Source organism: Falco biarmicus, chromosome 9 (genome assembly GCF_023638135.1).
Source record: "Falco biarmicus isolate bFalBia1 chromosome 9, bFalBia1.pri, whole genome shotgun sequence".
NCBI classification, from domain to species: domain Eukaryota; kingdom Metazoa; phylum Chordata; class Aves; order Falconiformes; family Falconidae; genus Falco; species Falco biarmicus.
The window spans coordinates 3,867,018-3,883,945 of record NC_079296.1 but is presented as its reverse complement, the minus strand read 5'-3'; the positions used below and the strand labels follow the sequence as shown (position 1 = coordinate 3,883,945).

Genomic DNA, 16,928 nt, shown 5'->3' with positions numbered 1-16,928 from the left:
AAATGAAAGTGAGGTCTCCTTTAATGTGGAAGTGCCTTATTAGACCGTTAGCAGTGGTCTAATAAGGCTGTTTGCCTTATTGTGACTGAAGTATGAAAATGGCTGTGACTGTTCCTGTACCGTGGGCAAAGGCTGGTGTATTGAGGGCAAAAGTGGTTCACGGTGGAACTGTGATTTCTTCAATCTGCAGGCAATGGAAGAAGTGTAAGGTTTCAGAAAAGGTTATCAGTGGCTGTGTGGAAGTACCAAAGATGAAAATAGGCAAAGAATGCAAAGATTGTTTGGGAGGCTGATGAGAACATGAATTCAAGATCCAGGAAGATAACGTTTGCAGATCCATTGTATATGGGATATGCTAACAGTGTAATAATGCTGGACTGCACTCAGACCTTAATTTTTTATTTTCATATTATTCAATCTGTTTTTAGATTATTTGATAACTTCAGAGTTCTAATGTGACAAATTTGTACTGCTCTTAAAATAGCAGCTCAGTTACAGTCAGTATGCTGTAGTGCAGGAGTGAACATGTGTGGGGGAAAAAGGGGTTAATTCTGTGAAGGTAGGGGTCCTTCATAATATGTTTCTTTGCCATCCTTGTAATGCTTCACCACATTTTGCAAGTCACTAATACAAATTTTTCTGTGGCAAGCATGCACTTATTTACTTATTTACGTTACCACGCATTGCAATGGTTTATCTGAGAATAACTGCTGTGGCACAGTGCAGAAGCGCAAGGCATTGGTGTAAAACCTTTGCTTTTCAGTGCGAGTGGGAGATGCGATAAGCCTGTTTGAGTACTCCTAATCCAGTGCCCCTTCCCTCTTCATGCTGACCTCTATTCCTGTAGCTGCATCTGATTTCTGTCAAGTTTTGCATGACCCCATGCAGCAGCACAGTCCCAAATTAATAAGGATCTGTGTTGACAGCTGCTTCAAAAGCTTCTGGCCTCTTCCAGGGATTCCCCCCCCCTTCCCTTGTGCACAGGGTGCTGGATGCAGGCGCCCCAGTAGTTTGTCTAGTGTTTGCTTTCCTGTGAGGTTCTGGCTTCTGATGCTTAGTGAATCTGTGGGTTTTTGCTTTCTTTTGCGAGTTAAGTGGTACAAGGATAGTTTTTTGTTTACTGTTGATATGTGGCTACTGAATGAGTGAAAAGGATATGTCTTCTGTTGTGTTCTACCAGTGAAGGCTGGGTCTAGGTCTCTTCTTGAATCAGACTTGTACATTAAAAATGGCGTTGAAACTGCACCTCGAGGTGTGCTTGTTGCATTCCAGTAATTGTGACAGTATTTATTAATTATTTGCACCTTATTTCTTCGATAAACACTAGCTGGATTTTTGTAGTCTGTGCTTTTGTTATTGCGGTAGTGCCTAAGTTTCACCATTGTGGTGCTTCCACAAATTACTTTTGAGAATTTGCGCACCATCTGTGTGCAGTAATAAAGCTTTTAGCGACTCCAGATTGCCGTGCCTTGTGGTGGGGAGTGTGGCTGAAAGCCAGCCCAGTGAATTAAGGTCATGTCCCTACTGGGGACAGAAAGCAAACTGTAGGTAAAACTATCTGGACAATCCTTTTGAGAGGCATCTGTTCCTGGTAGGACTTTGGCAATCACGGCTACGACTGTTAATCTTTGGGCTTGCAGCCACTGAAAGGTAGGAAAAGAGACATGGGCACTCACTCTGGGTGTTAATGGACACTGCAGGAAATCTGCTTCACATTTTTGACAGTTGTAGGTGGATGGAAAGTATTAAGTGAGCCACATAGGTTAAAAAAAAAAACACCCCACCCCCCCAAAAAAAATCAAAAACCTCATACAAAGCAAAATAGACAGTAGCCACTTTTCAGGCAAGGTTTTTAAAAAGGATTAATACAACTACTGTATCTCTTAGATCAGTGGTGATCTCTCGGTGGAGAAGTACTCAGTAATACCAAAATTTTAAGAACCTGACATTTACAATATTTAGGAGAAAAGAAAAGCTTTTGGATATAGGTCTGTGTGGGAGGAAATAATGTTGAAAGGAAAAAACCCATGAACTGTTGTGCCAGATAAATACGCTATATTAAGAAAATTACGACGTGAGAGGGACATCTTGTGGCACAAATAAAGTTTAAAAAAACCCAGTGGCAGGAGGAGTATCCTGGAATGTTACCCTGGGGTCACCATTTCTGGTAAAATTCTAAGGCCTGATAAGAGATTAAGTTGTTCCAGTTTTTCTTACAGCAGGACTCTTGCTACCCACTTTCTCATCTTCCTGCTTTTTTGTCTCCATGAGCAGAGGATTACAGTACATAGAAGTTCTACCAAATATACTCACCTGTCTTGGTGCAAATGATAATAGTTTTTAATGAAGAAATAGATGAAAATGTCACTACCATTATTTGACTGAATGTGTTGCTTCTTCGGTGGCATAAAATGTAACAGTGCTTTAGCTGTGGGTGGTTAACTTACTTTCCACTTGTATCACATTTCCATATGTTCATATAAATTAAGAAGAATATTTAATTTTTGGGAGTAGAAAGGGCCATGATTGTGTATGATGAACTGAAATTAAACCTGACATACATCTGTGAATCACTGTATAAAAAGTATGACATAGCATAGACATGCTATCAGTGTGCCCGAACATCTAGATCCCTGGTTTGATTAGTTTTGATCACGTGATGATACAAGTTTAATTATCTTTTACAAGCATTTTCCCAAGAGTTCTTGTAACTTTGAATGACTTCTTGAATACCTTTTAATAGTCATGGGTGAGGTTGTATTGTATCACTGTGTAGAGTAGGAGACGTCTCTGCGACACAGAAATATTTTCCTTCTCTCGCAGACCTGGGCTACCCGAAGCACACATGTGCACACGTTCTCCTGTTTCTTAGAGGTGGTTCTCCTGGGCAGGCTGGCTGTGCTCTAACCAGCCAGCTGGGGTGGCTGGCAGGTGTATCTTGGCCCTGGTACCTTCCAGTTGCAATTTACACCTTTTGTTGGCCGCTTCAACTTGGTGCAGGGGTGCTTGAGAGAATTAACTTTGCAATATTGCTGGTTAGGGCTTGGGTGTTTTAAGCAAGCGGGAGTAAGTTTGCCTGAACTTTGAACAGAGTTATTACTCAGATTTGGAGAAACAATAGGATGTCAGTTAAAGATAAAAACCATCTCTGTTCTACAGAAATATTGGTCAGCTATGGGAGTTTAAGCTTGTACTTCTAATAGAAATCTAAACATTGAGGAGTTTTTGATTTGGTGATGCATCTTCTGTTGTGAAATTTCAGTGACCAGATGTTGTTTTGGTCAGTCTCAGGATTTCCAGCGCTACCTTGTTTTTATATATCTGAGATATATTTAAAGTTCCATGTATGTTGTTTTCTTAAGGATGTTATAATGTATCTATTCATGCCTAAGGATCCAGAAATACTATTTGAATCAATTGGTATGTAAATAATTCTCTGCTTTGGAAAGATAGGAGATCATTTCTCCAGCAGTAATTCAATCATAGCTTGTTTTTTGTATAACCACAATACCCTTGCCTAAATTTAATTCAAAGTTTATGTTTCCTAGCTACAGTTCTAGTACTTCGGTTGCCATGAGTAGAAACTCCATTAAACTGTAACAAAAATGAAGGGTAATAGTAAAGGGATCTTTTCTGGGGTAAAGTTAGGGCAGAAGGAACAAGTCTTTGTTTTCAGGCTTTTGCACAAGACTGACTAAAAATCTGCCAAGTCATGCTGTTGTCCAGCACAGACTTTTGACCAACACAAGTGTCTTGTGAAATGTTTTTTCCTACTTACAGGTCAGCTAAAATCCTGAGCGTTGTGGCATGACTACTTTGAGGTCTGTCCCTTTGGCTGCAATTAATTTTCCATTAGGTATTCCATGGAATGACAAACGTTTAGCTCAGGTTAACCAGAGCCTTGGCTTTGCTGGTGTTGGTTGAACTCAGTGGCCTGAACGCTGGTGAGGGTGCCAGCTGCACGCTGTCATTTTTGACGAAAGGGCTTGAATTGCTGAAGTCTTTTGCTGGTGCGATCAGTTCAAATCCCAGGTCCAGTGGTGATGGGCTGGTCCAAAGCAGTGGCCGTGGAGCAGCCTGCTATCCAGGTGGGAGAATGAGCTTCCATGTACCTCAGGAACGTATTTTCCAGAATGTCGAGTGGGTAAAACATTCCTGACCAAGAACGAGGTATCAGTATCCTGTTACGGCATCTTCGCCGTGTACGCATGGACGTGACGTTACGGGTTAAATCTGTACGATGGGTTCTGTGTGGCGTGGGTACGGGTTCGGGGGGTTCAAGGGCTGCCTTGTGGCTCTTGTGCGTCTCGGGGTGTTACAGGGTTTCCGGTGTGTCTCGGTGGCGGCTGGTGGGGGGAGCCGTGCCTTTGCCGTGTGTGTGCGCACCGGTGCTGGGGGGTGCTACCCTGCCCGGGGGGGTGCTACCCTGCCCGGGGGGCTGCGGGGGGAGCCGTGCCTTTGTCATGTGCGGGGCTTGCTGCCCTGCCAGCAGCTGGCGGGCTGGGGGGGGCCGTGACTTTGCCATGTGTGCGCACCGGTGCGGGGGTGCTGCCCTGTGCGGGGCTCTCAGCTTTGCTCCGGGTTTCAGGTGCCTCCCGCCAGCAGCCCGGCGGCCGGGGAAGGCGCCCCTCTTCGGGGCGGATGCTCCCCGGACGGGCTGGGGCGGCACCGCGTTACATTGCGGCGCAACGCGGGGTCTGCGCGTCGCTGCCCGGCCGGGCCGTGCGGTGGGGGCCGCCCGACGCGGGGGGGGGGGGGGGGGGGGGCGCCCGCCGGGATCCGCCGCTTCCCCGGGGGCTGCGGGGCCGCGCCGGGTGCGGCGCCCACCGGCCGGGCGCGGCCGCTGCGCCTCCGCCGCGGGAGCCCGGGCTCCTGCCCGGGGGCGGCCCGGGGGGCTGCGGCCCCGCTCCCCGCGGGTCCCCGCCGGCGCCGCGCCCTCCGCCGCTGCCCGCCTCCCTCCCCTTCCTCCCGCCGTCCCCTCCCCCCGGCTCCGCATCGCCGCGGCCGGAGCACGCGCTGCCGGCGCCCCGGGGATGCCGCCGGGCTTTTGTTCCCCTGCGGCAGGTAGGGTCGGGGCGGCGGGGGGCGGCGGGCCGGGCCGGGCCGGGCGGGGGGCGGTGGCGGGGGCCGGGGCGGCGGGCGGGCCGGGAGCGGCGGCGAACAAAAGCGTCGTGCAAAATGGAGCCAGGCGAGAAGGGCTGGACCCCGCCGCGCATCCCCGCCGCCTGGCTGGCCGGGGCCCGGGCCCGGGGGGGGGCGCTGCGCGGCCCCGGGGGGCGGCGGGGAGGGAGGGAGGGGGTGGCGGGGCCGGCGGGTCTGTAAAGCGCTTTCCCCTTCTCTTCTGCCAGCCGCGGGGAGGACGCGCGTCCTGGCTCGGCGGAGGTGCCCCCCCCCCCCCGCGCAGCCCCCCAGCCCCGCCGGGCGGGCCGGTGAGGCCGGGACCCCCCCCCGTGCCGGGGCGCCCAGCGGTGCCGCAGACAATGCGCGGCGGGAGCAGCCCCGGGGACCCGCGCGCCGCCGCCGCCACCGCTGCGCGCCCGCAGCAGCCGCAATGACAGCAGCCGCCTGGGGTGGCTGCGGGCAGCGGGCGGGAGCATGAAGTGAAGAGACCGCTGCAGTGCTCAAGATGAACTCCTCTCTGGTTGGCAACCAGAGTGGCCGGCCGTTCTGCCTCCTGGCCGTCAGCTATCTGGAGACCATCAATTTCTGCCTCCTGGAAGTGGTCATTATTGTGTTCCTCATGGTGCTGATTATTTCTGGCAACATTATCGTGATCTTTGTCTTTCACTGTGCACCTCTGCTGAACCACCACACCACCAGCTACTTCATCCAGACTATGGCGTATGCTGACCTCCTGGTGGGCGTGAGCTGTCTGGTGCCTTCTTTGTCTCTGCTGCACTATCCTATTGTTTTAAGTGAGTCCTTGGTTTGCCAAATCTTTGGGTATGTGGTATCGGTGCTGAAGAGCGTCTCCATGGCCTCTTTGGCGTGCATCAGTATTGACAGGTACATTGCCATCACAAAGCCGCTGACCTACAACACGCTGGTTACCCCGTGGAGGCTTCGGATCTGCATACTGATCATCTGGCTCTACTCCTGCCTGGTCTTCTTACCCTCCTTCCGCTGGGGAAAGCCTGGATACCACGGGGATGTGTTTCAGTGGTGTGCCAATTCCTGGAACACCGATCCCTACTTTACCCTCTTCATTGTGGTGATGCTCTACGCCCCAGCTGCGTTCATCGTCTGCTTCACTTACTTCAACATCTTCCGCATCTGCCAGCAGCACACCAAGGAGATCAACGAGAGGCGAGTGCGCTTCAGCTCTCAGGATGGGGAGGCTGGGGAGGCACAGCCCTGCCCGGACAAGCGCTACGCCATGGTTCTTTTCCGCATCACCAGTGTCTTCTATATCCTCTGGTTGCCCTACATTATCTATTTCCTGCTGGAGAGCTCCAATGTCTATAGTAACCGCATTGCATCCTTCTTGACCACTTGGCTTGCCATTAGCAACAGTTTCTGCAACTGTGTCATTTACAGTCTCTCCAACAGTGTCTTTCAGAAGGGGCTTAAGCGTCTCTCGGGGGCTATCTGCGCCTCTTGCGCTAGGCAGAGGGTAGCTAAGGACTCCTCTGCCTCTAGGAGCAAAAGATCTTCCAACGGATGTCATGTTTAAAGACGCCTATCAGCTGGACTGGGAAGTGCAGGGACAATTCCGTGAATTACAAAATAAGTTAAATATGATTTTAAGATGTCCAGATTTGCAAAAAGGTTTCTGAGAAATGCTGCTGACATAGAAGAATCAGGAGCACATATCATTGTGGTTGCGCTTTGAAAAATTATTGCTGTGGAGGAGGCTGTGGAGTTTCACCTCCATATTCATTTTTAAGAATAAAGCTGTATCTTGACACTTACCTCTCCAGCTGGTGTGACTGAATGGAGTGGGTGTCTGAGAGCTTCGGCAAAATGTAGTCTTTCTTACAGCTTTACTAGGTTCTTTCGAGATTCGTGCTTCACATGTAAATGATAGATCTGAAGTGGAAATGTCACAGTATATGGTATATTACAGGGATTTTTTTAATACATGCCAAAGTATATTGACACAGTGTTCCAGCATCGTAACAGAAGGGGCCAAACAATTTGTTTTTCAGTGCTACCTAGACAGGACTTCTAGAACTGTAGTGAACGATGTGAACGTCTTAGTGTGAACTTAGAGTCTTATTGAGCCATGAGTGCAGCGATGTGACTCGGAACGATTGTAGACTTACGAGGACTGGTCTGGCTTCTGTGCCCCGTTGCTCTGGTGGGATGCGTGTGTGCGATCAGAGTACGGCATCTTCATATTCCTGTTTGTTGTGAAGTAAGAAGAAAAACTTGGATCAGATCAAATTTAGCAGTTTAAATAAAATGTGTTTTGGTAAGCTAAGAGAAAAGACATGTTGCTTTGTGATACCAGAGTTGTGGCAGCCACTTGAGGATGATGCCAACATGTGAAAATTATTCGCAAACCAGTGGAGAAATGCCACAGTTTTCTATGTGGAAATTTTCTCAAGAACAACTTTAAAAATAACATGTCCCCTTTTTTTTTTTTTTTTTAATCTAAATTCTTCTGATATTTTACATACTAGAACTTAAGGGGAAAGGAAAGAAAACAATTGTCTTCTAAACAGCTAAGGGAACTATGCTGTAAATTTAACTGTAGTATTTGAGTTATTCATAAGTGCACAGAGCTAAATCAGAGACACTTTTCTTTAGCCTTCGTGGGATTAAAGATAGTTCGAATATAGCAGGAGCTAAATCCTGTTGGCAAACGCATATCTAACTGGTCAAACAAAGTCAGTATGTGAGAAACAAAATCTCATTGACCACAGCTTTTTCAAGCTCGCTTAGATTAAATATTTTTGAGTGCTGTAATGCTGTTAAGAAGGCAGTGTGGCCCTCAAATTGATTAGTTTTTCCTGAAGGATATCCTTTCCTTTTGACTGATGCCATATTGGGAAATGAAAGTGAACCAAGTATTCCTGTAATAACAGATTACAGTCTGTGTCAGTTTATCTCCCCCTGCTCCTGGTGAGAGCTGTGTCCCCACCACAGCCGCTCGGGGAGTGGGGTATACACCGTGGCTGTCCACAGTTGGCTTCCTTCGTTGTGCTTCCAGGCTGCTGGGAGCCTGGGGAATTCTGTGAGCTCGTGTGTTACGGTTGGTGTGTGGCATAGTGGGAATGAAAAAATATTTGGGAAAAGTAGTTTGATTTATTTTTGTTTTTGTTTTAGAGTCGGGGTAATTCTCTTTGCCGAAGGGGAGACTATATTTTCATTAAATGGTTTCGTGCCTACTGTTGTTATAGATCAAGATCATCTTTTTTTTTATTATTATTATTATTATTTTTATTATTGCACACTGTCCCTCCCCCAAGCACACACATACCCTCCTGCCGGGAGCCCCAGCCTCTTGTCTTCCAGGCTTTGCCACCGAGGGTGACGGTTTGTGTCTCTGTGCTGTCACATGAGACGATTGCTGCAGCCTGTCCTGCTCGCTGCCCGCCCGCATTTATGCCAGTACAGCCTTGTGGGGCTGCCGTGGAGGAGAGAGAAGAAAAGCCAGAGCAGCAGGATGCAGCGCTCCTGGCATGACTGGCCCTTGCCCGCACTCATTGCCGACAGACATGAGTTCCTCTGATGGGTATGGATGTGCCTGGCCCTGGGGAGGATGGGGCAGACCCCCACTGCTGCGGCCCCATTTTTGTTTTAAACCTGTTGCAAAGCGCATTGAAGGCATGTTTTGGTTTGCTTTCAACGTCTTCTATCCATAGTCCAAACCTCTCAAGGCAAACTTCCTCCTTAGTTCATCTGAAATTCTAGGAACAAAGGTTGTCTGAACCCCGATGCCTTCACAACGAAGTTTCTTGTCTTTTGTAGTAAGACGGTGGCTGGAGCAGGCATGGGCGGCGGAGGTGGTTTACCCTGCAGAGCTGCTGCGCCTGACGTCTGAGGCACAGCCAGCTGTGGGGGGAGCGGGTGTAAGAGCGTCCTGAGTCATTTATAAGTATAATAAGCTCTTAGCACATCAGCTGGCTAATTGTTCTCAAGTGTTTTGTAGGTATTACGGCAAAGGTGGGCTTTGGGGAACAATTTAAGGGCTTTAGTCACTAATATCAAAGCGTGTGTGTATGGGATTTTTGGAACAGCCTCTCAGGTAAACTCCCAATAGCTTTTCTCTGACTCTTCACCTTATCTAACATTTCCAAGTCTTTGAAGTGATGCAATCTATCATTGAAATAGTATTTGATTAAATTTAATAGAAGAAAAGAATCTGCTAGGGCCTAAACCCCTAAAAATGGCAGTTTCAGGTTTAAGTGGAAGCTGGAGAGCAAAGACTGTTGCTTTTTTTCTTCTTTTCATAGCATGAATAGAGGGTTTAACTAGGAGCATTGTATGCTAGTTTTTGAGAATATGGAGAATTTTAAAAAGTGGTAAGGGGTCTGAATCATGGCATAGAGATTTAACTCGAAGTGAAGCAGTTGCTACTTCAGCTGTAAGTCTAGAATTGTACTTGAAGTGTAGTAGTCATTACAGATGCAGATGCATGCTGTTGTTGCTTTGCAGCTAAGATTCAGTGATAACATTCCGAACAGCCAGGCTTTTGTTCAGTTGCCTTACTCATCTCAAAGTCTTTATCAGCTCAGATGATTTCTGTGAGAGGTGAATCTGGGAGCCTCCAAAAGATGAAGGCAGAGAGGAGCTGCAGCCAGTTGGTGCATTCAAGTTTCATCCAGTGTTTATACAGACACTTTTAAGTGTTGCCTCAGTAACGTAGTTTGTGTCAAATATTTCTCTTTTTGTCTGTGTTAATTTATTGATTATTTTTTTAAAAGAAGTAAATTACTTTTTTTCCCTCTAAGTTAATTTAATGTTGATCTAGGTTTGTATTTGATTAGATGTTTTAAATATTTATAAGTTTGAGTCTGTTGTCTTCAGTGAAATGGCACGGGGGTGCATCTTGTTCATGGTGCGAGCTGTGGAAGAAGTGATTTTGAGAGGTATTACCTTGTTTGCTCAGCAGATCGTTTAGCATCCTCTGTCATGTAGTTCACATGAGGCACAGGAGTCCTCTTCATGACAATCTGTGCTATGAATTGTTAGGCAGCAAACTTTCCAGTTGGATCACTTTCATCATTGTACATACGAAACTACTCCTTTTTTGGCTATATTTGTACCCAAGTGTGCCTAGTGCTTTAGAAATCGGTGTCAAGAGCACAGATAAATGCCACACTGAGGAGAGTACAGAAATCAAATTGCATCTTCATAAAAATTGTGTGTTGTGATATGATTAAATGAACTAATTTTGAAGTTCCATGTCACGCTATACTTGTTTTTAATTATTTTTTTTAAATTGGGATTATCTGCCTCACTTTCAAATTAAGCTGCTAGAAGGTTCAGTTTGCAGGATGCAATTCAGTGGCTTTTTTTTTTTTTTAGTACCATGGGAAGGATCTCTATATGCACAACTTCTCAGAAGGTGATAATTTACTTCATTTAGAGCTCTTTATTATTATTTTTTAAGTTTACTGGAAGTTTAGGTTATGATTATATTGTAATTTTCCAAAGACTTGGAGAAAACCTGTGAAATAATATTTTTTTATAATCTTTAATCAAGTGACAGTATTTTTTAACTCAACAGATATCTTTTGTGTGAAACAAAAGTGTTGCTGTTACCTACTGTTAGTTTTTTTTAATTAAATGTTACTAGTTTCTACAGTCTTTGTTTGCTCTTAGGGGTTTTGTACTTCTTTTTTAAGAACTCAGAAATTTGATTCTACTAGTTGGAATTCTGACCTGGCTCAGTGTCAGAGTGCCAGAGGGCAGTCTTGAATATTTGTCACAAATCTTTGACAAGAAGGAAGTGGTACAAAGTACCGACACACAGAGCATCGCAAGGTAGCACGAGGTTGTGCCGAGAGTCTTTCTTACAGCCAACTCGAATGAGAATTGCCAAATTTGAGTTTTGCACGGCATCTCTGTGGCGTGCTTCCTTTCCTGCTCATGTAAAGGTTTTACCTGTAAGAAGTCCTAAATTTCAGTAGTTTGTTGCTTCTGATAAAGACACTTCCAAGGCCTGTATGTGATGTGAGATGGACGCGTTCAGTATACAACTTCAATAGGCAGATTTTTTGATATTTATTGTGGTGTTGCCAACTGCTGTGATGATAATGGATGCACTGAACCTTCATGAGTCGGGAAGTCTGAAACGTTTCAGTCTGATCTGACTCCATGTCAGGTTTTGAAGGTGACAGGACTTCTCATTCGGGTCAGTGCTTTAAAAAACGTATTTCTTAGGAACTAATACCTGAGCATAGGAGCCTACCTTTAGACGTCTACCTTCTAGACATTACAAACAAAAGGCCTGGTTAAAATTTTTCCTATTACTTGATTCATCTGTTGCAGGTAATTTTAATTTACTAAGAGGAGGTGGAGGTTTTGGAGGGCTTTTGCTCTTGTTTTAACACATTTTTGGCTCTGGGTACTTGAAGCACCTGCTAAAACATTTGCCTGACCTGGCCCTTATTTCGTTTAGTTTAGAAACCTTTTCCTTCCCTTCTATGACTTTGCAGAATATGACGATGCGTCCTTTTGTGGTGTCATTCAAGATAAACTTGGATTTTACCTCACTACCAACATGTCTGAAGTTGGCAAAGCACATGTTTGTAACTGATACTCTGCTGAGATCTGAGAGATGTAAAAGACTCTGTAGTTTTTATACTTAAGTGGAGGAAGAGTAGATGTCTTCCTTTATGCAATTGAAGGAATGGACACTTTGCAAATGCTGGGCTTGTTCTGTTGAGGCTTCCAGGAGGGGAGAGGCTGGGACATAATGACGGTGGAGAAATGCCCAAGCCGAGCCAGTTTGTTCTCCCCCTGAAGCTGTGCTTCTTTCCTCCTGTCTCAGCCCGCCTGGTCCTTTCAGTCTTTGCTCTGCTCTTCTCTTGCTCTTCCTATTGCTGAATTCAGAGCTCTTGTGAGCATGGTTAACATAGGGCTGTTTTTATCTTTCATAGTCTTTATACTATGAACACTGTTGTTTGTATGTGGCTGTGGTCTCAGGTCAGTATATTAGATGTGTTAGTCACTTTGGGACCCCTAAGACTTCGGAATCATGTGAGCTTGAAGTACATTTGGCTGAGGTTGGGTTGGACCTTGGCATGAGCTGCAGGTGGTCAGGCTGTTGGGCCGTTTAGGTTTTATAGACTGTCTCCATGAAAGTAAACAGCCCCTCCTTTAGGATGACGGGAGAATCCCCCATCATGAAAACAACCTATTTTGCACTTGGAGTGTTCTCCTGACTTCTGGAGGCTGACGTCTTAAAGCTTCTCCGTTGTAAATCCCTTATTGCCTGTGCACTGCAGAGGTACTGCTTTGAAAGACATTTTCTGCAGATAAGCACAGGCAGAAAATTCAATGCTAAAATTCTGTATGTAAAATTTTTATGGAAGAGGATAGCTCTTCAACATTAAAATTGAGTATGTGTAAAACCAGATACAGTTGTATTTAGAGAAAGAAACTGAAAGTTGTGGCCAGTGGAAACAAACAAAGGAAACCGGCTGGACAGCTGTGCCTGCATTGGTGGTCAGATGGAAATTGCAGTTCTGTCAAAACAATGGAGTATTTAATTTGGGTCATAGTCTTTACATATTTTTTTTAAGCGATGGAGTTTAACCTTCTAGCTTTTGCTTTGCTGCACTCTGAAGGCAGTTGGGCTGCACCTCGGGCTCCCACACCTGCAGCAATTGGATTCCCTTCAGACCCGGAGCAGCAATCCAGCCCCTCCATTTCAGTTCAGGTAAAATGGGATGATACCAGTGTGCGTCATGGTTGACCATCTGAGGTGTTCTAGCAACAGGGAAACAATCTAATGTGATATGGTTGCTGTAGTCATCTTTTCAGTTTATTTTTTCCCATGAGACGGTGTTTTCTGGACAGGTGAGGTGTTCTGCCTGGGCAGGCAGCTGGTGGCTCCACTCTGCGCTGGCTGCTGCCACTTGGCAGGTCTTATTCCCATTGCAGAGTTAAAACAAGCCATGGTCTGTGTCTGTTGCAAATGCATTTAGTGGTGGTGGCAAACAGGAGTGTTTGCGGAGCTCGCCCATAGCATATTTGCATCTCTTGAGCTTTAGCAGTTAATGAAAACAGAAATGTAAGTTGCGTTCCTGTATCCTGATCCAGGGTGTTTGGTTACAGCCTCTGATGTACTTTTGCCATCTGCCCAGTCAGAACCAATTCTTTAGCTAGAGAATATGGAAACTGAGGGACAGAAGTTGTTGAAGTCCTCTCTGTTGTGCCCTGACGCTGTTGTGGGGACGTTGGATTGCAGGGTTGATAGAGGGGCAGGCTCTGCGCCGGGGGGAGACCAGCGGCCAGGTCACTGCGGGGCTGTTACCTGTGCGCTGGCTGGTAACTGGTAGCTTCATTTGCGGAGGAGTTTTTAGAAATGCTGGGTGGGTGCACGTTGTCTTAGGTTGTATTTGGAATCTGAGTTTTGACAGCAAAATGTGTGCTGAAGTCGGCAGTTGCCGCGTTGCAGAGGGATGCTGTGCTGGGGCAGCTCCTTCGCATGCTGGGAGGAGGGAAGGGCGTCCCAACTTTCTGTTCCAACTTCTTTCTTTTTATGAATTTGTGAGATGAGGATAGCAATTTTGTAATTCAAAGCTTTGGCTTCTCTCTGCTGGTCGTTACTGGAGATCCTTTAATTACGAAGTTCAATAAATTCAAGTAGCTCCTTGTAAAGATGAACTCAAATCTTGCTGTGCATATGTGAGTCATTCGTGAGTGCTACAAAGGTCACGTGATACAAGCAATCAAATGCTTAATAAACCAAGTCATTACTTTACGGTAAATTGAAAAAAGTTCTTTTGGGATTTCAACTGTAAATGAGTCCTTGAAAATCAATAATTAGATTAGTAAAGGATGACATTTTAATATGCTGGCAGGAATATAGAGGGATTTGTCAGGGGAAGCAAAAACAGACTTTGCACTAAAGTGGCTTAGGTATATTTATAGTGCTAGTGATTTTGTGTGTGTGAAATCTTTGGACTATTTTAATAATTATATTAAGTAAGGCTTTGAGCTTTAGCTAACTCAAGTTGCTTGTTTTATGAAGTTACATTAGTACCACACTGTGAAGTATTTTTAAATATTAGCATTACTGAGTATTAAAAGTATTTCATAAAAACATTTTTTTAAAATGTTTTCTGTAGATGCTGTCAAAGAAATTGATGTTTAGTGTACAAAGAAATAAAACCCTGAGGGCTGTAAGGTACCTGTATGTTTCTGATCACCTCGGTTTTTGAGGGGTTTCAAAACCGTTCAAAACAAGAATGGTATTTCTTGAGGTTAAATTGTCATTAAAACCTACTAAAAATAATGGTGCAGTTAATCCTTTCAGATCCCAGGAAGCAGCATTACCTCCAGACATGCTTTTGAACTGTCTGAAAGGATTTGCAATCACGTATATTGTCTTCACAGACTTAACGTCTTTAGAAATGCTGTAGAGCACAGTGTTTTGCGAGTTCCTATACTGATAAATTTCTCTCCGTGTGTAATCTTTGAAACTAGTTTCTATTGTAACTCTAGCATGTAAACACTAGATTCAATTTTGTATTCCTCTAATGAATGCAACAGGATGGAAACGAGTTTGCAGTTGCTAATGATGAGCTTTTTTACTGTTCTTAATACTCGTGGGTATGTCTTTTTCTTCAGGGATTTCAAAATTGTATTAGTACCTTTTTTTAATTGTTGTTTTTTCACATGCTGTTTACAATTAAACTGCAAGCATGGGAGGCTCTGCGTGCATGTGGCTTTTAGGTTGCTTTGCTGAATGAAATAACAGTGGAGCAACCTTACTTTAAAGGATGCTCGCTTTCCCTTGTGTCCCACCTGTCTCCCTGTGCCCTCATGGTAACTAGGACAGCAGAAGCCACTGGTGAGATGGTTTCAGTGTGTTCTGTGGTGATTTGACATTTGTCAAAGGGTCGTTATGAGGAGTTTCGTTTGGGAGACAGTCCAGCTCCTTACACAAGTCGTATTACAACTGGTAGTTTTTTTCCCTGAGTGTCAGTGTAAAGACCAAGAATAGACAAAATCACAGGTAAGAATGTGTGTGCGTGTGTTTGTAAGAACTTTGTGCACCTTTTAATGCTGGACATTTTTTCATATTAAAAGATGAGAAATACGTGCGAGTGTGAAACCCCTGCTGTGAAGAACTACAGAAAAAAAATCCACCAAAGCAGATTAGAAAAGCAAACAGGTGAATCAGAGGCAATCCGATCCTTTGGGGTCTAATGCCGTGTGTAATTCTGACACAACAGGGAGTATCGGGGTGCCAGCCTGTGCTCCTCGCCGTCCCTTGTCTCTGCCTGGGTTTGCTCTGTTTTGTTCTGCAAGGGGAGGGGGCGATGGTGCAGGGGGGTGTTTGTGATGTGCAGGGCAGCTGAGGGAGAGTTATTGTTGTGGCTCCAGAACTATGTACTTTGTGCCAACTCAGAATTGCTGTTAAAATACAGGGCAGAGGAGTACTTCTACCCCATTGTTTTAATAGATACTTCTGTAGCTGATTTTTCAGCTAAGACTAATAATAAGAAAAACTACGGTTGAGCCAAAAATGACAAATGTTACTGAGTTAAAATAATACTTGCATATTTTTAAATATTAAATGGAACTAGATAAATCGGAAGCATGTAAATATCTGATTCTAAATCTTTGCATAATTATTTCCAAGAGGTAATTTTTGCTATGAGTTATTAAGACTCAAAGAAATGTATTATTCCCTTTGATCTGTACCCCAAGCTGTGTCACACATCTCTTGGCTTGTTTCCTTTTTGCTGTAGGTGTACATACATATATATGTGTACTATGTGACTGTACAGTTACTGCCGTGTTAAAGTGCTTGTTTTGAAATACATATATGTATTTTACATATGTATGTGGCTGTGTGTGTGTATATATGGATTTTAAAACAAGCAGTTTCATAGGGCAGTTATTGTACAGTTACAGAGCTTTAGGGCTTTGTACGGTATGTAATTTTAAGAATGTCAATGTGGTTCTTAGCAAGTTTTATAAACACTTTTCTGAATCTGTTATCAGCACTTGCCATCCTAAGAGAAATTGCACATTTTTCAGTGATTGTTCCACTGGTTACATTTTTGTCTGCCATTTGTTCTGGATTGATGTAATCTTGATACTACTAAAATTTCAAGGGCTGTTGACGCATTTCACATAGCCTAGGTTTGCCTGTTCTCCAAATATATGGATCATGCATCAACAGTACTAAGTAGCCTTACTGTTTTGCCTAAAAGCCTAGCTAATTTATTTAATATTCTCTCTTTAAAGAGAGGTCTCTGGAAGGGGTAGCGTATTTTAAGATGCTCCTTCTCTTTAAAGGGAAACTCAGAATTGAATAGCAGTACTTGTTGATCAGTGATATTATTGTAGCCAAAGGATGCATGGGTGGTTTAATAGGAAGTTTTTGCTTCAAGTTTCTTGATGAAATGTAGTGTTCTACAGAGCTGTGTGAAGAGTGTAGTTTTTTATTCTGAAATGCACTTGTACACTTTATTTGAAAGGTCTGAATGGATCATAAATACATTTAAGAAATAAATGATACGTCACATGTTTTCACGTCTTGTCTCAGATGACTTTTATGTAACTGTGGCGATAAAGGTGTGTTCGTTAGGGGCTGGGTGGGGTTTTTTAGCCTCTTATCTTCTTTGCTGTAAATAGTCTGGTTTGTACGTAATTGCCAAGAGCAGGAAAACCTTCCAGCATGCGTTGTGTGTTTATACTTTATCCATACATGATGTAGGGCACTGTAGGCAAAGTCCTCTCTATAATTTTCCTGTGGGAAACTTGAGCCCTAAAAGGAAACGAACACAGCGAAA

General features: G+C 44.6%; 2 protein-coding genes across 3 annotated transcripts in view; both read left to right on the top strand.

Moving 5' to 3' along the window:
• The window catches only part of RABGAP1 (RAB GTPase activating protein 1), a 74,246-nt gene that overhangs the window by 32,837 nt on the left and 24,481 nt on the right, over positions 1 to 16,928 (top strand). The window lies entirely within an intron of this gene.
• On the top strand, positions 5,194 to 16,668 carry GPR21 (G protein-coupled receptor 21). The gene has a single exon (XM_056353019.1). The coding sequence runs from the start codon at positions 5,627 to 5,629 to the stop codon at positions 6,671 to 6,673; it is 1,047 nt and encodes a 348-aa protein (XP_056208994.1). The 5' UTR covers positions 5,194 to 5,626; the 3' UTR covers positions 6,674 to 16,668.